The sequence below is a fragment of the Puccinia triticina genome, chromosome 7A (genome assembly GCF_026914185.1).
Source record: "Puccinia triticina chromosome 7A, complete sequence".
Classification (NCBI taxonomy): domain Eukaryota; kingdom Fungi; phylum Basidiomycota; class Pucciniomycetes; order Pucciniales; family Pucciniaceae; genus Puccinia; species Puccinia triticina.
The window spans coordinates 3,388,792-3,414,093 of record NC_070564.1 but is presented as its reverse complement, the minus strand read 5'-3'; the positions used below and the strand labels follow the sequence as shown (position 1 = coordinate 3,414,093).

The following is a 25,302-nucleotide window of genomic DNA, read 5'->3' as shown; positions in this document are numbered from 1 at the left end:
ATGGACAATGGAAATGGTGCCAATTATGATCCCTTAGTTGATTTTGATTTTGGAGCACATTCTGTAGAGTGTGAGATAAACCAAGACTTCTCCATTGCTGAAATTCAAGCTGAAACTCATCAACCTCAGACCTAGGACAAATACTGCCAGTCTTCCCACATAGAGGATGCTAGACTCATGAAATGTAAACCTGATAGAGGAAAAGCTCATCTTACTGGAAAAGCAAATCTCACTACTGTCCTCATTGAATCCAGAGAACACTCATGTCTTCTTGATAGTGGAGCTTCTTGCTCAATCATCAGTAACAGATTGCTAGATTATATAATACCAGAATGGGAAAACAAGCTCATGCCAATCAACCATGCTAAATTTCACAGCTGTAGTGACCAATTACAGCCAATGGGCATAATAGAAATGGCTTTGGTTTTTCCTCACACTAAAGGTTCCATTAGAATTCTAGCAGAATTTGTAGTTATGAAAAATGCAAGAATAAACTACCTTATCCTTGGAAATGATTACATGTCTCTTTATGACTTTGATATCACAAACAGCAAAGAGAGATTCTTTACCATTGGAAATGAGAACAAGAGGAAGAAATTCAGCTTTAAGTCTCATCGTCTGGAGAAAATGAGTCCTTCCAATGAAATTTCTGCTGTAAAGAAGTCCCATCTTCAACTGCAGCAATTCATTGTAGAAGAACTCTGTGAAGCCAAGTTCAGTGATAAGTTGACTATTGAGCAAAAGGAGAAGCTGTTTGAAGTCCTCTACAATAACAACCTTGCCTTCTACAACACCAACCAGCCCCTTGGTGCCATTAAAGGCCATGAAGTTCACCTCAAACCAACAACTGAAAGGCCTTATCCTCCTCTTCTCAGAAGACCTCCTTATCCTGCCAGCCCCAAAAGTCTCACAGGTTTGGCGCTATACTGCGGCGCCAAGGGAGTCCCGAGAGCCCGGGAGGCAAACTCCAAGACTCCTGTGTGGGGGTTGGGGGAAGGTGTGGTCCTCAATCCGCTAGGGATTCCCCTCCTAACGGCATTGCATTGGCTTGAGGTCCCCTGAGAGCAAGGGCCAAGAGGTGTCCGTAAGGGAGGAGAGGTTAGCCGAGCGGGTCCTCTTGGCCCTTGCACTGTGCAAGGGCCAAGGTGTCAGACTACACGCGTGCCTGTGAGTCTGGCAATCCCAGGAGACCCTGATTTCAGACACAGAGATCGTGTTTGGGAGGAGAGTTAAAAGGGTGAGTCCGCCTCAAGGTCCCTGTGTCTTTGCAAGAATGAGTACTGGCCATCAAGTGGAGGGAAGGCCCTATAGAAGGTACGGAAGCTGCACAGTACAGTCCGGCGGCGGTAAGCTCTCCACGTGTCAATCCCGGGTGTCCAATCTCGGTGAGGAAAGAGAGAGGATCCCGGGCACAGGAGAGCTGGAACTGTAGGTGCGTGTCGGTGACAGTTAAGGTTGGTACCTGTCACCGACTAGGCTAGATACTATGTACATGTGAGATAAGTACATAGATATAGCCTAAAGCTTGCATAAGTGTATACTAGCTCTAACAGGCCTATCTGGATGACCAGATAAGAGGACTGCACAGCTCATTCATGTATGTACATATACATATACATACATGTTCTGAGCAGAATATGGCCCGAGTCAATTAGCCGTGCTAACGTGAGTACATACTCATCAAGTGAGTTGAACATGAATGAACCTGCAAATTGGAATGAGCAGTACAAGTGGTGGGCCATTTTTCAGAGTGGAGTTGGAATGGAGACTGAACTGGAGATTCCTTCACGTCACCTGCCCCCAGTTGACATGAAAATTTTCCTGGTGTGCTGTCCTCCAAAAGCCTGTACCTAGTAGTAGGAAAGAAATGCAATCCTTGCTTGGTTTTGCTGGTTATTACAGACAGAACAACGAGAAGTTTGCTGAGATAGCAAAGCCTCTTACTGAGCTGACCAGGATTGATCTCATATATGAGATGACTCATCATAGGATAGTAGCCTAGAACTTGTTGAAAGAAAAGTTGACCACTGCTCCCTTGCTATTATTCCCTGACTGGGCCCATCCCTTCACACTGTATGTAGATGCTAGCATGAGTGGTCTACATGCTGTTTTACATCAAGTCCAAGTCATTGATGGAGTAAGAAAAGAGGGACCTATTGTTTTCATATCCAGGCAACTAAAGGACAGTGAGACAAGATATGGTGCTAGCCAGCTTGAGTGTTTGTGCCCAGTCTGGGCCTTAGAGAAACTCCATTACTACTTGGATGGCAGTGTTTTTCATGTTGTAAGTGACTGCACAGCTTTGAGATCCTTGCTGAACATGAAGACCCCCAACAGACACATGCTCAGGTGGCAGATTGTTATCCAAGAATACAGAGCCAATATGACTATAATCCACAGAGATGGGAATATTCACAAGAATGCAGATGGACTCAGCAGATGGGATTTGCCAAATGATCCAAGTAACCCAGCTTATGACCCTGAGGACAAAGATGATGATATATTTCCAATCATGGGCATCCATGTCTCTACCTTCAAAAATGAATTCTTTGACACAGTTAGAGAGGGATATCAAGAGGATAAAAACACTGTCATCTTTTCTGAGCTCTTGTTGAAAGATGCTAAGGATTCCCAATTGAAGAACATCTCTGCAAGAACCATGGAGAAAGCTATATGATGAAGGAAGATTCTCTCTCTTTGATGGCCTCACCTACTTCAGAGAAAAGCATAACTCTGTCCTAGTTCTTGCTGATAAAGACAGCATCAACACCATCTTGCATGAATGCAATGATAGTGTCTACTCTGGTCATCTTTCTGAAGACAGGAATTTAGAGAAAGTAGCTGATACTGCTTGGTGGGCTAACTGGAGACAAGATACTGGTGAATATTGCTCTTCTTGTGATAGATGCCAGAAAGCCAATAAAGCTACAGGAAAGACATTTGGGCTGCTCATGAAAATAAAAGAACCTTCCAAACCATGGGATGTGATTAACATGGATTAGGTAGCTTCCTTGTCACCTGGAGGAGCTGCTAGTCTCAATGCTTGCTTGGTGATAGTAGACAGATACTCCAAGACCCCCATATTTGTGCCCTGCTTCAAAGATGATTCTGCCATGGACACTGCCATACTGTTTTGGAACAGAGTAATGCCTAGAACTGGCATCCCCAGAATCATCATCTCTGACAGAGATTCCAAATTCACATCTGAATTCTGGACTGGCTTGCACAGCATGCTAGGAACAAAACTCTCCTTTTCTACTGCTTACCACCCCCAGACTGATAGTCTAGCTGAGAGAATGATCCAGACACTTGAGGATATGATCAGGAGATTTTGTGCCTATGGGCTGGAATTCAAAGACAATGATGGATACACCCATGACTGGGTCTCACTTCTACCAATTCTTGAGCTAGCCTACTGCACCAGTATACATTCAACCACTGGGAAACCTCCTGCCATCCTGGAGAAAGGCTGGATCCCAAACCTTCCCAGAGATTTCTTGAAACAAGACTCTGTAGACATTCATCCTACTGCTCTTGCCTATGAAGAAATCCTTGAGAAAGCTAGGAAACATGCTGAAAAATGCATAACAGAAGCTACCTCTTACAATAAAGAAAGATGGGACAAGACTCATAAAGAACCATCCTTTAAAGTTGGTGATAAAGTCGTGATATCCACAGCAAACTAAATAACTTGTCTGGCCCCAAGAAGATGAGAGACTCTTTTCCTGGACCATTCCTTGTGAAAGCTTTACATGGAAAGAATGCTGTAGAGGTAATACTGACTGAAGAGTTCAGCAGGAAACATCCTGCATTCCCTGTTAGCTTAGTGAAACCATAGGAAGACCCCAACCCAGATAAGTTCCCCTTGAGGCAGAAGGTTAAAGTTGTCATTCCCCCTATGGATAAGAACCCTCAGAATAAAGTCATACAGAAAATTCTAAGAAAGAAAAGATTGAGAGTTGAAAACAGAGATGTCATGATGTATTTAGCTAGATACAAAGGTATGAGTGCTGATCAGGATGAATGGCTCCTTGAAAAGGACATTCCAGACTCTGCAATCCTTCTCAGGAAGTTCAGAACTGGGAAGAGGTCTACTCCTATGGTTTAATTCCCTACAGAAATTCAACCTTTTTGGTGGTAGGGAATGTCAGCCTTAGAGTCAACACAGCTGACCTAAAGTCTGCCTTTTTCTACCTTTTACATGTGAATTACTTCATATCTTTTCCATCTTAAGAGATAACTTTATTTAGGCTTCATATTCTGTTTCCTCATGCAATTTTAACCCTAGTTACAACTTACCAATTCTTTGTAACTATGCTCCTTCCCTGAGTTATTGAGTTGTGGCGCGCATGCGCAGTTGTGACGTGTCAGCACTACCAGGCGCGCCAAACCACATGTACATATGTAAATTACATAAGCAAACTGTGAAAATGTTTGTAGTCAGTATCTCCCTTGCCTAAGGCGGATCTACAGACTTCAGACAGCCAGAACCACACCCCCAGATAGCTCAGGACCACCACCAAAGAGGATACCAGGCTCCCAGTATACCTACCGTCACAGGCACCTAGGATATTGACAGTAAGTATCACTCTTTCACTGAACCCTGTTTATCTCAGAGGTACAACTCTGTTTCTGCTTGATTGCTCTTCTTTTTGATGGCCTTTGCTCCATCTTTGATCACAGGTCTGCACCTGTCTTAACTTCATCAATCAAAGGATCCTGTTTCATTACATCCTTTTTTTTCTGTGGGTTTTGTAAGAAACAAACCACTCAAGTTCCCCCTCAAAGAACCTTGATTATCCAGAAGGAAGCTAAAAAATTGTGGCTGGATGAAACTTGTCTAATCCAGGAGCCCTCCACATTTCTTTGGTGAGAAGAGGCTGTTGCACTCTCTAGCACAGCTTGGCAGCCCCTTCTTAGGGAGGTAGCATTGCCAGCGGAAGTTAGTACCCACCAGAATAACCTTGAATATCTGCTTATCTTGAATCTGCTCAGTTTCTCTCTCTTATATTTGTATTTTCCTTATCCACAGAAATCCAAATATTGCCCCCCATTTGCTTGTGTCCTGTTGTCACTATAGAGACTCAGGCTTACATCTACATCTGCAGCGCTCCCCGGGTTTCCCATCCGTATCCCGGTTTGGCTTTGATTTCTGACTCAACTACGTCTGAGTTGTCCGATCTGGGTTCTCCCAAGGTTTCTCAGTCCCCCCCTCTGGTTCTAACAACTCTCATTAGCAGCTCTGAATCACCTTCCTCATCTCAGATCCACCTCTGCAATGAGGTTAAACCATCTGTTGACAATTCTCTTAGTCCTATCTCTTCTCTTGATCCTATTAGCCAGCTCCGCCCGACCGCAAAGCACGCAAGTCCTTCTCAATTCTTAACTGATTCCACCAACTCTCTAGCTTCTTTGCCATCTCCAATCTGCAAGTGGGGCACCCTAGGGGCTTTTCATTTGCTTGTAGGGGAGGTTGTGGTTCTTAAAGGTGTTTTGTTTCTTGTTTTGTCTTGTGTTTGGGTTCTTTTTTGGGTGTGTGTGCAGGCATCATGACAGGTCTGCTAGATGTCACAAACCCCAGACTCCAAGCTCAACTTGGGCTTGGAGGATGGGGCGGCATGAACTCTGTACGGATCCAAGTCAGAAATTGATCAAAACCTTATTTATCTGATCCTTCTTCATCTTCCCTGAGCTTCTCTGGATCCCTTTCTTCCTGTTCACTTTGCTGGCAGTATCCCCAGTCCTCTTCTGAACAACCTCAACCACCAACGCGCGCTCAGTGCCGTCGTAAAATACCCTTTTACCTCATCGCTTACACAATGCTCATCACTTTTCCCGACCACCCACAAGGGCAGCTCACTCAGCAACGTCTCCTCAACACTCTGCCTACTTCCTGGCACAGTAGGAGTTCCTCACTGGCAGGCCTGAGATCCTCCTGTTGGATTGTTTTGATGTAGGTTAAGCTGTCAAAGTTGAAGGTGACAGAGCAGGGGGGGGAACTGGGAGGTAGAACAGGACATTGGTTGACAAGCATTGGAGTTGTTTTTCTGCTTGTTGGACAGCTGGATGACATGTGACCAATTTTCTTGCAGATGTAGCAGCAGGTGGGTTTGTTGAGTGCCATTGCGGAGACTTTGCTCACATCTTGAGGTCTAGAACTAGTTCCTGAGATGGATCCTGTAACGTCACCTGAAACGCTACTGTCAGCTTGGCTAGCTAGATTCACATTCAAGGCTGATGGTGAGCTTTGTCCCATTTCCTCCGTAGGATGTCAATAATGGGGCCAGGTGCACTGGAGTCATGAGTCACCATGAACAGATCAAACGTCTGATTGATAGCTGACCAGAGATGGTCACAAATGTTCCCTTGAAGCACAAAGCTTCAGATTGTGTCCCATCTGAGCTCAACCCCTTGTTCAATGAACGTTTGTGTGCATTGGTCAGATTCCGCAAGGTCTTCAGTGGTGCTGTTGTAGTTGGAGAGGGAGACACTCTTAAATTTCTCCCACACTTGCAACTGCCTGGCCCGGTTGATGATGGGGATTTTGAAACCAGGTGGGCAAAGATGTCAGCCAAGTTGTTGAAATCCTTGTTGGGGTTGTTCTGTTGAGTGTTTGAATTAAAGCACGGTTGGGAGGCCAAGGTACAAAACATCTGGAAAGGGGCTTATTGTCAGGAATGTGGGTGAGAAAAGAGTGATGAGAAAAGGAAAAGGAGGAAAAGGTTTTTGGGTGAGGTCAGGAATTTGAGAGAGAAAACAAGGAATAAGGAAGTGGAGAGGTGAAATTCTGGTTTGGATGATCATCAGAGTTGAGGTCTTGATGGATAAACAGGTCTCAGCCAACTCTTCAGTTCTTGTTTTCAATCTTAGAGGTTTGTTGAACCTTGCCCTGTTTGTGCGGTTATGGTTGATCAGACCAGCAAAACACTTGCAGGGTGTTTGGTGCACAATACAAAGTTTAGATATTATAGCTCTGGCTCAACTCAAAATTCCTGAGTGGTAATTACGGTACCTGCTTATAGTCACTTGGGTTGATTAGGGTGTGGGGTTTGTTGAATAGTGACAATTGGAGGTTGTCCATGCGGATATTCAGAGAGCGGCAAACAGAGGAAAAGAGAAAGAAAAAAAAAACTCTTGCCAGCAGACTACTGATGCTTGTCAGGGTTTGACTACTAAGCTTGTCTGATTGGTGGACTACTGGTCTGGTTACTTGTCCTTATTGAGAACAGGTATTTTTTTTGTCTTACATTTGACAGGCCCTGGCCAAAAAAGAAATTTTTTTTGCTTTTGCAATCAAGGATTGCTTGAGACCCATTGATTAGATAATGGTGGATTCGGTCATACTTGATACCCCCTAATAGTCTGATCAGTCTCAAAATGTTACATCATTGGGTGGTTTTTGATGTTTCTACCACTACGTCTGAGCGTGCAATATTGATTGATTCATGATATTGGTGCCAGAATGATCAGTAACTTCCAAATATGAATTTGATATGGCTTTCATGGATGAAAATTTCAAAAGGAAGCTGCTATCCTCTCATCGGTCTCAAAATGTCACCTGATTGGGTAGTTTTTGGTGTGTCTGCCACAATGTCTCAACCGGGGTTGTATTCATTTCATGATACTGGTACCAATGGGATCACCAATGATGGGAGGCTATCAAGCTTGTCAAGCTTGTCCTTGAATTCAACCACGCCATTGTCCCCAGTTGAGTCCCCCCCCCCCCCCCCCCCCTACCCACACACACAAACAGACCACAAATGCTGAGACAGATGGTTTGGAGGGAAGATGTGGCTGTACATGTTTTCCCCCGGCTGCCAATCACCAACCTGTTTTCCCACACCAGCCCCTCCCAAGCGGGCCTCCATAACCTCTCCTTTGTTGGCCATCTATTCCCGCCCGGTCCATTGGACCCATTGTTGTCAGAACTTGCTGACAACTGTCTGTGTCTTGTGGCCACTTTTGAACCTGATTTCAAGCTGCATGGGAGTGGGGGAGAGCTGGGAGCAATGGCAGAGGAGCTTCAAGCCTAGGACGTTCCCCTCCTGCATACCTCCCTCTCCAGAGTCCATGGGCTTCCTGAGCATTGACTTGCTCACCAACCTGCACCCCCATGCTTTCCCACCCAACAACCCCTCTATGCCATTTGCAGATCTGCTCAGGTGCGCCGCCAAATGGGTTACCATCATCCCGGCTTCTTCCCAAGATTGCGGCTGAGTAGAGTGCTATGCCCAGGTCTTTGCCCCTGTTGCTTATTGCACACTTCTTGCAAACCCTCATGGGCTGTTGCAGGCAACATATCCAGACTCCAAGCCGCTTTCACACTGGGCTACCGGAGTGCCACCCCCAGCACACTCCAGTAGCTGCTCCAGCCAATTGCACCACACATCACCACCACAGAAAAAAAAATTACACTCAGCCCACAGCACCACCCAGAGCCCACCCCACATACCCACATTTGAGAAAACAAAGCCTGTCCAGCTCACACCCCGCCCACTGCACAGGCCAGCCAAGATCTCCAACAGCCTTGGGACCCATGTGTTGGTCATTGGGGACCCCGTCTTGAACCAGCTGCCAATCAGCATGCTCATAAGTACCCAGACCCACTCCTCATCCATCAGAGCTGCCTTGAGATATCTACTCACCATCTGCACAAAACACCACAGCCAAGAGGATGGTGAGCCACAAGCTATGTCTGGTCACCAACTGCACTACTGAGCTGCCCCACATGAAGGCCGGCTCATCCTGGCATTGCCGGACGGGCCCAGGCCGCAGCCGCAAGGGCTTGGCTACATCAACTGGAACTCCTCTTGCCAGGCATACAGCCTGCGCAAGGTGCTTGAAGGACTTGCTGTGGCAGGGATTGTCCCCACCCTCAACCGTGTCCTGATTGACAACGTTTAGCAACCTGTGATTGCTGGCCGGCTGGCGGGCTGGTAGCCCCATCAAGCCTGGCTTCCCCCTCTACAACTTGCTTTCCAAGCAGCTTGAGGCCGCCGTGCTATCTTTCCTAGCAATCTTTCCCAGCAATCTTTATCTCTCATGTACCTATTTTTATATTTACAGACATGTGTGTGGCTGGATCATTTGATAATGGGGCAAACTGTGAGTTGTCACAAGAACATAATTCGTGAGATGTAATAAGGACGCATGACTGCTGCAATGTGTAAAAAATTATGAAATGAAGCATGGGCTACAGAAAAGCTTGAGAATGAAATGATAGATGAAGGATGACTACTTGATGGCCTTGCAAGTTGCTCACCATTTTTTGTATTGCAGTCCCCGGCTGTGTGATGCTTTGATTCTGGAACTGACATCTTGAATGATTCGGCTGTTCTCACCAGTTTAAGCGTTTAGAATTTCAACACATGACAGAGTAACATGGATTAGAATTGCCAGATGAAATTGAATGAATCAATAAATGCTTGCCAACCTCATCTTCAAGACTGCCAGGACATGGTTGAACTCATGATCATTCTTGGCAGACTTTGATAGATTGACTGCATTTTTAGTTTGAGAGTGAGCCTCCTGCCACTTTTTGTAACTTGGGCATCTTGGGTACTGATCCGGGTTGAAGCCATTCTGCAGGACTTCTTCATTAGCCTTACAAAGAAAGAGAGAAGTGAATATGTTTAGTAAAGGGATCTCTGTGACAGTGAAGTCAAGCTTACTTCATAGTTGCTTTGCTCCATCAGGGCATCTAGAGCCAGCAAGAATGTATTCAAAAAAACCCCAAATAGCGGAAGAAGTGTCAAGGCACCTTTCTGTTTGATAATCTGGGTCATTGCTAGTCACAATAAACAGGGCAGATACTGCAAAACATGTGGCTGTGGGACCACCAGTGTAAGACCAAAAATACCAGGTTCTTGCACTTGCTAGGACTCCAAAAACGTTTTCAAACCAAAGGTTCCTGAGGCAGTTCTGTTGGTCGGCTGCTTCAAAGATAAGGATAAGTTTTTAAAGTTGCAAAATTACTCATCATGCATCACTGTTTTGGATTTTTCTATAAAAAGAAAATAAACTTCCAGTTATGCCATGATCTGCGCAAAATATTGGGCCTCTACAATCAGCACAATGCATGGATCAAGGACCAAATAGATGAATTCAACCCTTCCACCACCCCCATCAAAACCTCTTAAAGTTCCCTTGTGATAATTAGAGATAGCTCCATCAAGAAGAACAACAATTTTGCTTATGACCTTGTTGCGATAAAAGTACAAAAAGTTAAGACAAAGAAAAAGAATAATGTCAGCTTTTGGGTTGCTGGAGCACTGGATTTGAAGAACAAAGATTCAAGACCTACAAGGATAGGCCATGTCACAACGTTAGCCTCACATCATGAAGTGATGATGTAGTTTTTTCCGCCTCATCAACCCTGTCAAAAAGCTTCAATGCAAGTTCTTCCCAAAATGAAAAGAAGGTCCACAACAAGGACAGGGATATTACTAGGGGATTTCAAGCTGTAAAGTTGTTTTGCATGATTCCATGTGAGTTTCTCTAGAATAATCAACACACCACCCAAAAGCATGAAGAGATTCACTCACCTTTGTAGTTCAGAAAGTTGAAACTAGAAGCTTATGCTTCCTTGCCAGATTGATCAATTTAATTGCCCCCTCAGGTGAGTTGGATAGAGATCGAAACCATTCATAAAATTCTCTTCTCTCCTGGTTGTTGAGTGGGGGGACGTGGGGTACTCCTTTGCGGTTCTTCTGCGTAACAATTGGAGGGTTTTCATCCATTTCCGGCAGGGCTGCAACCGGATTTGAAGGGTGGCTGGCAGATCCAGGGTAGTTGATGGACAAGATTTGCAGGGTTGCAAAAACAAAAATTGGCCCCGGCCATGCTCCATGGGATACTAAAACGCACAGTCAGCTGTCCAGCAGCTCCCTGCTCCCACATTCCAAAACATAATTATATACTTCCACAAGAACACCATTGGATCTCTGCCACCAGTACCGGTTGAATCTCAACCACAATGTCTCATACTCCCAGAAGAACACCGGTGGATCTCACCAACCCCTCCCAACCGGCACCAGTCAGATCTCATCCCCAATAGGGCTCAAGTGCGCAACCAACTTCAGCTGCCAAAGCAGCCAAGACTGATCTGTATGGACGTCCACAGGAAAAATTCCTACTATTAGCCGGCGGGCCTGGTCCAGGCAAGATGATGGCCAAATTTACGGTGACACAAGCTGGGTACCAAGTCATCAAGATCAATGCCAGTGATGATAAAAGCTCACAAACGGTGACTGATCAGATCAAGAGCCCATGTCAGCTGGGCTACTATATTAATTTAGAGCCCGGCTAACTATTCTACTACATTTAAATATTGTAAACTTAAAAGCACTAGTCGCAGCATAGAGCAACGCGCATAAGATAAAAGATATATCCATTATTGTGTACTAATTGTGGCGCAGAGCGCTGCGCGTAAAAAAAAGCAAACATTCACTATACATCCTCTCAAACGCTGGACAGGGTTGAGGGGCAAATGACAGACCTCCAGCCAAAGGATACGGCCGGAGAATAAGAATAAAAGTGGTTAAGACCCATTCTCAGGCCAAGAGAACAAATGGGTTGTCAAAGACTTCTAAAGTTCTACTGAATAAGAGAACATCAATCAAACGTTTGAGGGGAAGCGGCCAGAGGAGCGTAGTGATAGATTGAACTACTGATCCTCCCCCATCTGAGAAAGAAACATCAGAGAGAAGACTTTGTGAACAAAGAGTTCTTCCTTGGACTGAGAAAGAGCGCACCCTGTCACCAAGGACGGCTCACAGGAGTGACATGAGTAGCAGAACTCATGAACACTGCTGTCTAAACAGTTTGTTCTTCCAACCAAAGAACTAATGAGACAGATGTTAAGAGCCACAACCCTACCAGTTGTAGCTCAAATATATAAACCAAGGCTTTTGAGCAAGTAAAGGCCCCTCAGAAGGGTCAGCCTTTATGCACACCAAAGAGATACCACATGCACACCAAAAAAGGTGTGCATTAGTGTGCACTCCAAAAAACTTGAGTGCACACCCATGCACACCCAAGAATTAGAGTGCTCAAATCATGCACTACAAAACATTTTAGTGCACACTCATTCACTTGCAAAAATTGGAGTGCACACTCCTGCACTCCCAAAAATTGGAGTGCACACCCAATCACTTGAAAAAGGCGGAGTCAAGCCATGTGCAATACAGCCAGGATTTAAAAAAGAGGCTGAACTCACAAAGCTGAGAGAAGTGAAACTTAGCAATTACATCCTGGTGAGACTGATATCCAATTGTAGGAACAACAGTGTTCCAGCTAAGTGGTGTTGCAGTATTCCCTGAATTTATTGTAGAATTGGTGGGATTGCATCTTCTGTGCTCTTATTCAACTTTTGCAGGTTGTAGAAAATCTTTCTACAACTTCTAAGGTTCTAAGTTTTTGGCCTTTTTTGATGCTACACCATGAAAATTAAGAGGGAACTAGGTGTCAGGTGACGTGAAGCTAATTCCAGCCTTTATTCCAACCTTACTCCCAGGAACAATTGTTGAAACCCCCTGATGATGACAAGGGGACCATTGTTATTGAAGGGGTGTATTGTTGGAGTACCAGTAGACTTTCAACACATGTTACTGCATGTCACCTGACACCTATTCACATCAATTTTTTCATGGTACTAAAAGCTCTGTAGTGTCGCGGCAGTAGCAGCAACTTAAACACACAGGCAAAAGGGCTTCTGTTAGCACAGCTTGGCTAACACCAAGTTGCCCCCAAGTTTAGTGTAGCATTGAATTTCTATGCTAGACTTGGTGGGCTTCTACTAGAAGCCTAGTAACCATTTGTGAGAGTAAAGAGAAATCCACTACCAATCAGGCAGTGCATGAGTGTGCACACCATTTTTTTGGAGTGCATGGGTGTGCACTCCAATTTCTTGGAGTGCACACTACTACACACCAAAAATGGTGTGCATGTGTTATTTCTTTGGTGTGCATAAAGGCTGACCCCCCTCAGAATCATAAAGCCATATTGTTGCCCTGTCAGTCTTACCCTTTTCTACCCAACTTGTTTGCCAGCCTGCCCTTGCCTTGATCTTGGTTTTGTGAATTGGCCGTTGTCTTTGCCGCAGACCCTCTCTTTAGAGTAAGTCTGTCTTCTTCTTTTTTTATTGGGATTTTATCCCAAACCCAATCCTGGGAATATTTCTATGTTCAAACACACCCTTCACCAGGCCCCAGAAGTCACAGGCATTAAAATACCTCTGTGCACGGGTGCGCAGACCCTGTAAGAACTTTTGACACTAAACATCACCCGCAAGTCACCTCTTTTTGGGACAAACCCTTTCACAGATATCCTGACCACTAACTGTACCCTCTACTCCGCAGCCAAGGTAGAACCGCTCCAGCTGAATACCTAGTGGATATAGAAATCAGCAACTCCAAACCAGGATTTCAAAAGTTAGTCTATTCTTTCTGTACAAATTTATCTTGTATAAAATCAAAATGTCTACCTGTGCTTCTAGACCTGACCTCAAAGGACCCCTCCCCACCCTGATCAGAGATAGCCGCAAATGGTCTGCCCTTGGAGGAACAGCTAGTGGAGGATCAGACTGACATAGAGGTGATGATTCCTCTTTGGTTCAAGCAGAAGACAAACCCCACTCTGAGCACCTCAAAAGCCAAAGCTCCAGAAAAAACTCCCAAAGAGCTAGAGGAGGAACAGGTCCAAAAGATCAAGGATCTGGTGTACAGTCACCAAGCAAGCTGCAGAAAGTGTCCCTATCCAAGCTCAAGGATCTCCAGAGGAGCTCAAAGCCGCACTGCACGTTGTCCAGGAGAGTCAAAAAGAGGCTCAGAAGTATCTATCCAGAAGGCAGTCAGAATCCTTTGTGGGGGGTGGAACCCCTGAACAGTGAAAAAGCAGATTGAACCTACAGGAAGGACTTTGAAAAAACAAAAAGCTTCTCCCACCAACAGAAGTTGGGGCTCACGGATTTCAAACACCACCCCAACAGAAACTTTCTATCATAATCATGCCCAATCAGGTCTCCCTGTTTTTCTTTTTCCTATATGGGTGGGTCTGTCAGGCAAACCTGGATGTAAAACATAAAGAAACCAACAAAAGGATAAAAACAGTTCACCAACCAAATTAGAGCTTTCAAAATGACTACATAATTATTAAGAGGAGCCTAGAGGCCGGCCGGGCCTTTGAGTGGTTGAGTGGTTGGGTTAGGGTGCAGGAGGTAGCCGTCTTGCCCACGTCAGGCATACCTGTGAACTAGGCTACATGCCAATGGCTGATCACAATTCATCTTTTGTTTCTTCATTCATCTACAATTCCAATCTTTTGTCTTATTGGTTGCTCATATGTGTCTCCCTCAAGATTATGGAAGAAGCTCCTTTTATGATTTCATTCCAGTAGAGACAAGGAGGTATAAGAAATAAAAAAAATTGGTGTATAGCGTACTATGAGGATAGGAACTCCTCAAATATAGCTTGAAGGCGTGCACCATTTTAGCCAGGGATTTTGGAATTGTGATTGACCACATGGAGCACAACAAAAAATAGCGTCCACCACGGGTGCTCGCTTGAAGAGGGGTGGGTGAGATGATTATTGTGTCCCAATCAAAACAATACCGCAAGCCTTTCAATCCTGATGTTGAGCTCTTTGAGTAGGTCTTTTTGTGGTAAAAATTGAGGCATGATTGAGGGGAAATAGAAGTCAAGTGCTTTAATCAAACTGAAATCCCTGCTGATGTCGGCCTGGCCTTTGTGCGAGTAGGATCGGGGGGAAGTGGTCATGAACTGTGAATAGTACAATAAGGGTTTATGGAGGGGTTTCAAAGTTACATACTCAGGTGGAGATACCAGTCGCGCGATGACAACTTCCGCGCCCCGAGCTACCCAAGCTGCCACCCCCGTCCCTCCACCCTGGCTCCCCCGTTGCTGATACTAGTCGCGCGACAAGGATCAAGTTTCCAGCCCCCCCAGGAACCCAAGGAGCCCCCTTTTACCCCCGTCCCCCCCAAACCCTACTTTGAACCCGCCTCCCCGGAACCACGCTGGCCGATACTAGTCGCGTGACTAGCTTCTCGATTCTGGCCCCCAACTTCACCAACAACCACCACCTAGCCCCTCCTCCACCAGCAGACCACCCACCGATCCAGCCCCCCCGCCCCCCCAAACCCTACTTTGACCCCGACCCCCCGGTACCCACCTGGCCGATACTAGTCGCGCAACTAGCTTCTGGATTTTGGCCCCCTACTTCACCAACAACCACCACCCAGCCCCTCTACCACCCCAATCACCACCACCTGCAACCCAGCTTACCCGGATCACCTACCACCACCTGCGACCCAGCGTTGGACGATGATTTTTACACCAGAATCGACGCCCATACGGTCCTTGGGACCCTTCTTGACCGAACCAAAACAACAGGTAAGTTTTTCCATCCCTTGATTGATCTGTAGCTACTAACCCTAAACCCTTTTTTCTTTCTTCCTCTAGGCGCAAATCCTTCCCCACGGGAACCAGCCCACTACCCCTGCTCCAGAGACCCCGCCAGAGGCATCCCCAAGAAGCCGGCACAGCCTTCAAGAGGTCCAGGAAATCATCGAAGGGAGTAAGTTCTTTCTGCCCATGCCTGAAAATTTTTGGTGCACTAACCTACTTTTTAACATCAGTGCAAACTAGACACCAGTATCTCAGCAAGGCCCATGCCGCCATCTATGGCTTGGGCCCTCAGATGGATTCCTACCACAAATTGTACATGGACTGGAACCAAAGAAGGATGTTGGAAGCCAAAGCCGCCGGGAGAACCTTTGTCACCGGCCCCATTGATATATTGCCGGAAACTTGGCGGCCCCCCTCGAAACCCTATGCCGCCTCCGAGTTGCCAACTGCAATTTGCAGAAGGACCCCGCCTCCGGCCCTCGACACCAACTTGATTTGGGACACTTTGCAACGACCTCAAAACCTGAAGGTGTTCCCAACTTTTATACTCGACCCCACCACCCGATTCTCACTTGTTGAAGATGAAGAGGACGACGACCATCCCCCCAACAACACCACTCGGCGAAGCGTCCCCTTTCTTTTCCTGTTGCGCAGGTCAAACGAATCAAATTCAACAATGATTCCTCCGACTCCAACACTTCTGGCAGCGCGCCGGACACCTCCAGGGAATCGACCCCGGAGCAAACTGAGGATGCATCAGCGTCGCATGTAAGAAATCCAGCCGTTGCTGCCTCTGCCACCTCTGCTGACTCCGGCCCTTCCCCTTCCTCTCTCGAGCAGGCTGGCGGGAATGTCTTGGCCCTGGCAGAGGGGCCGGCAGCAACGTCTGCCGACTTCGGCCAAGCGCCTTCGACCGGCAAGAATGACCTGGCCCCAGAAGAGGGGCCTGCGGCCCCAGCCACGTCCGCCGATTCCGCCCCTGCGCTTGCCCCCGCCAACTCTGGCCCAGCGCATCCCTCCTCCGACTCCGGCCCTGTGCCCTCCTCCTGCGAGCACACAGGCCAGGACGGCTTGGCCCCAGAAGAGGGGCCTGCCCAATCAGCTCCGCAAAGATCCCAGCAGATGGGCTCAATTCATGAAAGCGGCAAACCCCTTGGAGCAAGCCTACAACCAAATGTAGTAGACAGAGATTTTATTTTCCATACAAGCGGAAGTCCCCAAATTTGGGGTTCCAGGGGGTGTTAAAGTCATAGGGGTTTGTAAATCGCAGCAAGGGCATAGCCCCCAAATTTGGGGTTTCAGGGGGTGAGAAAGTCACAGGATGTGAAAGGACCCATGGGGAATGGGACAGCTCAAAGGAAATGATACAAAATTTTCAAACAATTGATGGTGCAATTTCAGGGTGACAATGCATTCAGTCACAGGAATGCAAGGGATGGCCACTAAATCATTAACTCTGTTACCTGATATGACTCTTGCGTAAATCACATTTGGTCCCAAGTTTTCCACAATCAACCTGGTTCCATTACAAAGTCCCATTGTCTGATCAAGGTTCCTGAGCATTATTATTGGCACTCCACGTTTCAATTGCAGAATATGAGGTGGGAAACCTGAGATGTTCAACCCATTGATGTACTCTTGCAAATATAGGTTTTGGGGATCATCCTCTACAGAATCATAGCTTGTGTAAGTTCCCCCTTGAGACGGAATAGATTCTAAGATTCTAGAGTTGATTTGGTTCACAGAAACATTCTTGCAGCATAGAATTGCCCGATCCAGAAAATATTGTGGATCTGCAAAAGAGGTGGTTATATTTGGAAATATCTGTCTTATGAGATAATCCAAATTTTGCTCTTGAGAACCTCCACAAATGACCATAGAAGTAGGTAGGTTGATCTTGTTGTTTGATTGATTGATACCTTGACCATTTCCAACGGATAAAAGAAATTGCTGAAATTGCCGATCACCTGCTGCACGCATGTTCACTGAAAGGCGGATGATATTTTTTTGAAAGTATCTCCAGCAGTAAGAGTTGACAATGCTTGCATCAACAATCTGGGCACGTGATCCCTTCCTTACTACTGGTAGACATTGACGGAAGTCACCTCCTAGCACAATTACCTTTCCACCAAAGGGTTCGTCTGAATCCATCAAGTCTTGGAGTAATCTGTCTACCAATTCAAGTGCATTTCTATGTGTCATTGGGGCTTCATCCCAAATTATCAGTCTTGATTGCCTCAAAACATCTGCCTTTTGAGAATGTTTTGCAATTGAAGAGACTGAGTTTTGCAGAAGCTTTGGAGGAATTCCAAAAGTTAAATGGGCAGTCCTGCCATATGGTATGTTCATAGCTGCAATTCCTATGGAACCAGAGGGATTAAAAATCAAAGTGGGGCAGGTTGAATATCCATATGGTTAGAACATTTGGAGCTCACCACTTCCAGCACAGGCAATAGCAATTCTTTCAGTTGATCTTACATTGGCCAGTAAGCAGTTGTATAAGGAAGTCTTTCCAGAGCCACCTGGACCATCAATAAAGAAGCAAGCAGGTTGTTCTGAATAACATGCATTGATGATCTGATCAAAGGCTGATCTCTGCTGAATATTCAAATTATTTGCATTTTCAATTTGATCTGGGTCCACATTGAAGCTTGACCTCTCTTCATCCAACATCCAGTTTCTGTTTAGCTGGTTTCTACCAACAGAGGGATCATATCTTGGAAGATCAGGAAATGATAGATCCACGCGTGAAAGACCATTCTGGAGCAGGATTGGATTGATCACTTCAATAATCTTATTTGTCATGGATGCATCATCTTGACATCCCTGATGGATCCAGTCTTCAGTCATGCAATGGTAGGAAGAATTCCATAAATGCAGAGGGTCTGAAGGTTGTTGACATGTTGCTAAAAGTATCCCAAATAACTTATGGCATCATTGTTTCATTTGCTTCAGCCATTGTGGCTTCCAAACAATGATCATTTTCCAACAGACCCCCGGCAAAAGCAGCTGAACAAAAACTGGTAGAAATCTGTCCCTGAAACGTACGGAGATTCTCAAATGAGGTGGCGCCGGTGACATGATTGAGCAATAGAAATAAATGCCATTTTTCTGGATCAGAAGGATAAACCGCATAGATTCTTCCAATTGAAAACCCCCTCTGCCTTGGTTTCCATTCTTTGGTGCTGGGGTGCCATGTGTAGTACTGGGGGAATTCAGAATATTTGAGATGCCTGGCCTGAGGATCAATTAGATTCCTTGCAAAATATCCTGCGAGCATTGTTTTAGATGCATCACCCCTTTCAATGACATCTACCAATTCTTTGTCTTGTGAAAATGTTATTTGATGTTGGTCAGGCAGGTGGATGTCCAATCGAATGACAGAGGGATAAGTTGCAGATAATTTGAAAGAGAAAATTCTCCAGCATGCTTCTGGAGCTGCAACCCAGCAGGAATCTCTGAATCTATTGACCTCATCAATCTTTTCCCCAACATCCAATACTACTTTATCATGTCCCTTGTAGACATATTTGTAGAGGTATTTGACTGCAGATATCTCAGCACAAATTTCAAGATTGATGTGACATTGAAATCTGGCTGATAAGTAGGGACTGTAGGGCAGAACCCAACGGTTGTCAATGATGTTGTTATTTCCTCTTCTGATTGTTGGTCCATTGGGCCTTCTCCTATACAAAGGGTAAGAATTTTCATTCATGACGGTTTCAGGACAATAAGCCTTGGGATATTTTTTTGAGCAAACACCATTAACCATGCAAGGAGCGTTTGTGTTGTAAGATCCACAGGGTCCATGAATCATGTGCCTTGATACTGCTTGGTAAAGCCATGGTTCAGTCCTCTGATCAGGTATTTCTGCCCTTACAATCTGATCAATCTGTTCAGTGGTTCTTGGTATGTGTTGTGATTCCAGAATTACTAAGATGTGAGCATGAGGGAGTCCTCTCCTCTGAAATTCTATGACATGTGTCCGGCCAACAGTATTTCCAAAGATAACGTCCTTGTAAATTTCATCACAAATCTCGCTCAGCCTTGCCCTGAAGACCCGTGTCACAATATCAGGCCTATCCTGTGGTGACTGTCCAGGAAAGATGTTTTCTCTGATTTCTTTCCATTCTGTGTTGCAAATTACTGTTATGAAAAGATTAGGCTTTCCCATTGTCTGTACCAAAGCCATAGCGTCTTGGAATCTTGCCTTCATGTCCCGAGGCCCACCAATGAAAGATGTGGGTAAAACTAATCTCCGGCCTGTTCAAGAAGAAATCAGATGAGAAGGGGAATCATAAAAACATTTATCCTGAAAGGTTTAATGTATGTACCTGTTTCATGGCCCATCTGCACACCATTTTGATAAGCATCCACAACACCATAGAATTGCTCTACGCAAAAGTCTTTTTGATTCAATATGACATACAGCAACCTTTCTGTTTCAATTTTGATATATTGATCCACACAGTATTGTTGAAAAAGATGGCCAGACCAATGTAATAGAGAGTAGTCTTCATGGCGAAAAGCCAATTTATATGCATAATAATTCATGGTAGTGGCCAGTGGCATTTCTTCCTTGAGTTCAGGGCTCCATCCAAGTTCTCCATTTTGATGTAATAGTACATAATGGAGTGGGTCATATTTTTGATCCAATTCAGAAATCCTTGACAAATTTGCATCACGATATTTGATGATGACATCCCTTGTCTTTGTTGTTGAAGGATCATTACCTTGAATTTAAAAAAATTGATAATTTCAAAGAATAATAAGTAATCACTGGAAAGGTTAATAAAATTATTGTAAGCTTACCTTCTACCCATATTGCAGCAATTTGGTCACCTGTTGGGAGGTTATAAACCCTTTGATCCACATTTGTAGCATTATCAGTTAGCCTTATTGATCTATTTGGAGTTAATTCAGATGCAACACGTTCAAACTGGCGTATGAGAGGATTGTAATGGTAAAGTATTGATTGGATTCTTTGATGACAATGAAGATGACCATTCACATAATACATCCAACAAATCCTTACGCGGGCGCACTGACGATGAGATGGATGATGATGCAAATGAGGATGCAGGAACCAATGACGAGATGGATGAAGATGAAGATCACCTTTCACATAATACATCCGACAACTCCTTACGCGGGCGCACTGACAATGAGATGGATGATGATGTGGATGAGGATGATAAGATGGATGAAGATGACTATTTAGTCGTAGATTGGTCTTCAGAGGACCGCGTCAGCCGCACAGAATCAAAAGCCCGCCAAATTGGACCAAGACGCAGCCTTTGGAACATGGCTTGCCCTGGTCCATCAAATCGTTGCCCCTCACCAGGATCTGAGGATGAAATGTGGTCAGGCAATGATGGCAAAGAAGATGAAACCCGTGATTCAAAAATGGCGGCTTTTTTGGAGGACAAGTGGGTTCCAATGAGTGACGATGAACTCAACAGCAGCCGTGCCAGCCGCCTGGCCAGGAAAAAAGCCACTGTCCCACAAGACAACAATACGCCCCCCCCTGAAGGCAAAGCTTTTGATCCCAACACCGACTTCACAACACTATCAACAACCAAACTGAAACGTCTGGTCAAGCAGCATGGCTTTCCATGTCAATCACTTGGACAAGATCAGCTGATCAACCTCTGCCAAACTTTTGCAGAACACCAGTGACCTTCCAAGACCCGATCTGGCCAAATGTTCCGCAATCCAGCCCCCACAATTCTCACAAGCTCACCGGAGCACAATCGTGTCGAAAACGGGGCAGGGCCCATGTGCTCCAATGATAATGAGCTGGAGCATCTCTCCTGTCAATCTATGCATTGACGCACCGCCGCCGAAATTGAGGCCATCAAGAGGACTCAGCAGCTAACCATTTCTCAAGTTGATGAAACATTACAAGTCGTGGAGCAAATACGCGATGAGTTAAACAAGCAGGAAGAGCCCCAAGTCCGCAAACCACGCCGCAAATCACCTCAAGGCCCCTCAAACTTACAACGAACTGATTTGCGCAAGTTCCTATGGCTCCACTGCGCGGTGCTTTTGGGATGGTCCTCAAAAGTCAAAAAATTTCCACGTCCAGCTACCAAGGGCGAAAAAAGCGAATGGGGACACCCCCTGAGGTCATTGTCAACCCAAGATTCAAACCCTTACATCCATGAAGCGGCAACACCTCAGCAAATCACAATCATCAAGAAAATGATGCATCAAGCGGGCATCCGCCGATTTGCGCCAAATTTTATGGAACCACCGAATAGCAACAATAACAAGTTCCTCTGGGATCTAGCAATTGACGTTTTTGTCGAGCTCATCGAATGCAGTGAGTATGCTAATGTAGATGTCTATCTTCAGCAACGCAACATTGTTGCATCAGAGTTGCACAAATATGTCAGAGAAACGCTTGCGCGCAAGTAAGACCCTAGCTCACTTTCAATCCAAAGTCCTATGCTTGATACTGAGTCATGATTAACTGGTGTGATTATCATAGGTATAAAAAAGAGAACCTTTGGAACCAAGACAAACAAACCAGTCACACAAACGCCCAAAAGTGCAAAGGTCGTCAATCATATGTAAGTACCTCGCCATGTCTTCTTCTTGTTGGATATAACACAAGGCCCTCATTATATTGTTTGATATCTGCAGCTGGCTGAAGCACGCTTAGGTACGGCAGCACAAATCAGAGGCTTAGAATGCCTGTACCCTGTCATCAAAGCGGCAACCAGTGAAGATGCCCCTTTGAAGAACCGCAAGCGAGGTCATAAGCACTGCAAGGTCCTGGCCGTCCCTTGGCGCAGCTCGAAAATCACACAGGTTTTCATCCGACTTGACAAAATCAGTGCCTATCAAAAGGAGGCCAATTTCATCAAGCCCAGCGGACCACCGCCCCGTATCCGCCGCCGACTGGAGCATGCCGCACCGGGCTCAGTGCAGTCAAGTGCCCGTCTGCCTAAAAACTGCTATAGCTCGAGGTGGTTGGAAAAACTTTCCACCAAACAACACCAAAACATTCAACCCGGTCCACCGTGTGATTTGAAGAAGATTATGCAGCAAATGCCAGCTGTCCCTTGCTCATAACCCTCTTAAATCATGATACTTTATTTTTCTAACATGTACATAATCTTCTTTTATACTTTTAATTTTTGTTTCACGTGCCTGCTGCGCCTCAATGATCCCACCCGTGAATTCCTTCCATTTCACATTATCTTTACTTTTCTACCATGTACATAATTTTATATTCCCACCTTGTGAATAAATACTTGCTCGTGGCAGCTAATTGTCCACTTTTGCGATCACATTTTTTTCTTGCTTATACAACACATGAACTCCTTGCCCATTGCCTCGCCTTGATCATTGGTGCCAGTCAGCCTTGCCAATTCTCTTCTTGGAGAGTACCAATCTCCCCCCCTTGTTCACTTTACAGCATGATCCGGCCACGGTTGGACTTCAAGAGCGAAGTTGAGTGCCATAGTTATGGGGTGACGGAATGCCAAAACACAATACATACATCATGTTTTATGTACTAATATCTTCCTTCCTAATTCCGACACCGCACCATTGGCCATTGTTCTCCAACAAACTCCAACACTGCACCATCGGCCATTGTTCTCCAATCTCATGATTCAATTCACGTTTGCTGCTCCAAGCCAGACCTGAGCATAGTTGTTACGCGCACTTTGATCTCTAACAATTAATTCCTGATCATTATCTTCCTGCCTCCTGAAGGTCTCCTTGACTTCTTTTCCTAGTACTCCCCTACAAGCCGCCTTTATTTGATCATATCCAGCAGAAGATGTTGATCACTCCTTCCAAAGCTCCTGATCACTCCCCAGCCGCGCAACAAACTGCAGATCCAAGGGACGGTGAGTTCTGCACCTCTCATTGATCACATGCGCCTCAAGTATGTGCCTCAACACTGACCACCTCATTTGTGATTTTTCCATTGCCTTACAGCCCCACCCCAAGCTGAAAAGCGCTCTCAGGGTGAGTTGACAAACAAATTTAGCTCCTGTTATACACGTATTAGGGAACAATTTAATTTTAATGTTATCCCATATTTCATCCTGGTCCCTCAGCCCGCAACAAAACTCACGGCGAGTTAGCACCAGGAAAAAACAATGTTCCTTTGGCAGTAAGTGACATTTGAACAGCTCTGGCCATCTATCCAGCATCTATCCACAGCTGGTACATCATAGCACAAATGCAATAACTGAGTATACATTTGCTTGCCTTGCACAGCCAGCAGCGGCTAGTGTAGCTCATTCTGCCATGTGCACACACAGCTTGTGATGTGCATCTGCTCAAGCAACACCTGAGTTATTCAACACCTCTCTATCTACATTGGCACTAGGACAAGGGTGTTGATAAACACATGCCCGTCCCCCTGGTGCACGCCCACGCCCACACCCTCCGAAAAGGGCGTGTGGGGCCGCACAGGGCCGCAAACCCTTCAAAAAGGGCATGTGGGGCCACACAACCTGTATTTGCGGAGGGCGTGCACACCCCTGTATGGGGGTGCAAGGGCATGCATGCCCCTGTATGGGCGTGCAGGGGTGTGCCCCGTGCCTGCTAGCCGAGAGAGATACCTCTTGGCAAGCAGGCAGACACATCCCTGCTCGCCAAGAGCCCCTCGGCGGGCAGGTGCAAGTATACCTGCTCGCCGAGAGCCCCTCGGCGGGCGGGCGAGCAGGCATACATACACCTGCCCGCTGAGAGCCTCTCGGCAAGCAGGCACACATACACCTGCCCCCTGAGCAAGTATACCTGCTCGCCGAAGGGGTTACCTCGCCAAGAGCCCCTCGGCAAGCAGGCACACATGCACCTGCCCGCCGAACCTGCTCGCCAAGGGGCTTACCTCTCGGCGAGCAGGTATACATACACCTGCCCGCCAAGGGGCTTACCTCTTGGCGAGCAGGTATACATACACCTGCCCGCCGAGCCTGCTCCAAGAGAGCCCCTTGGCGGGCAGGTGCAAGTATAACTGCTCGCCACGTACAGCTGCTCGCCGAGGGGCTCTAGGCGAGCTATGCCTGCTGTCCGAGGGGCTCTCGGCAAGCAGAGATGTGTATGCCTGCTCGCCGAGGGGCTCTTGGCGAGCAGAGATGCAGATGCCTGCTCGCCGAGGAGCCTTCGGCAAGCAGGGATGTGTAAGCCTGATTGCCAAGGGGCTCTCGGCAAGCAGGGATGCGTAAGCCTGATCGCCGAGGGGCTCTCGGCGAGCAGGGATGTGTATGCCTGCTGTCTGAGGGGCTCTTGGTGTGCAGGCAAGGTGCACACCCATACAGGGACGTGCACGCCCTTGGCAAATACAGGGCATGCGGCCCCACACACCCTTTTCAAAGGGTGTGGGTGTGGGCGTGCCCCCGGAGGACGGGCATGCGTTGATCAACGCCCATTTTGCGGATCAGGGGAAGTATTTACATACATATGTGTGTAACAGCACAAACTTCCCTGCCTTTGCTGTATGTACATAGCAAGGCAGGCCTAGCAGGCTTGTTGAACTTTCACAACAGTCATAGGCTCTTAGCTCAGTGGCTTACTGTTAGTGCAGAACTGTGCCAGAATGAACAATGCTGGGTGGCACTGGGGATCCTTGAACTGGGCCAGTGAGCACTGTGCAATGAGGATATGTATGTACATAAACCACTAAAACATACTGAGCACCAAGGACACAGGTGACACAGGATCAGAGCCACTTTGGAGCTGCAACCAAAGCTGTCAAATGTCACTTGTCTCCAAGGGACTATTTTCTTTTCCTGGTGTAGGTGAGTCACCGAACTTCTTTTGTTGCTATTGGTACTGATTTCTATTAAATTTATGCTTCCCAGATCCCGAGATCGCAAACCATCTTGCCTTCTCTCATTGCCTCGTAATC

At 46.2% G+C, this 25,302-nt stretch overlaps 3 protein-coding genes across 3 annotated transcripts; all 3 read left to right on the top strand.

The window, feature by feature from the left end:
• Positions 1–8,070: 8,070 nt before the first annotated feature.
• Positions 8,071–8,904, top strand: PtA15_7A386 (uncharacterized protein; the record flags this gene model as incomplete). Its single annotated transcript, XM_053170986.1, has 3 exons — positions 8,071–8,162; positions 8,505–8,677; positions 8,735–8,904. The coding sequence occupies 3 exons, from the start codon at positions 8,071–8,073 to the stop codon at positions 8,902–8,904; spliced, it is 435 nt and encodes a 144-aa protein (XP_053022213.1).
• A 6,437-nt stretch (positions 8,905–15,341) lies between these two features.
• Positions 15,342–16,197, top strand: PtA15_7A385 (uncharacterized protein; the record flags this gene model as incomplete). The annotated part of the gene is made up of 3 exons (XM_053170985.1): positions 15,342–15,410; positions 15,480–15,594; positions 15,656–16,197. The coding sequence occupies 3 exons, from the start codon at positions 15,342–15,344 to the stop codon at positions 16,195–16,197; spliced, it is 726 nt and encodes a 241-aa protein (XP_053022212.1).
• Positions 16,198–20,729: 4,532 nt separating this feature from the next.
• Positions 20,730–22,505, top strand: PtA15_7A384 (uncharacterized protein; the record flags this gene model as incomplete). The annotated part of the gene is made up of 5 exons (XM_053170984.1): positions 20,730–21,020; positions 21,094–21,180; positions 21,279–21,841; positions 21,919–22,000; positions 22,074–22,505. 5 exons carry the CDS (start codon positions 20,730–20,732, stop codon positions 22,503–22,505), a joined length of 1,455 nt encoding a protein of 484 aa, XP_053022211.1.
• Between the last annotated feature and the right edge of the window lie 2,797 nt (positions 22,506–25,302).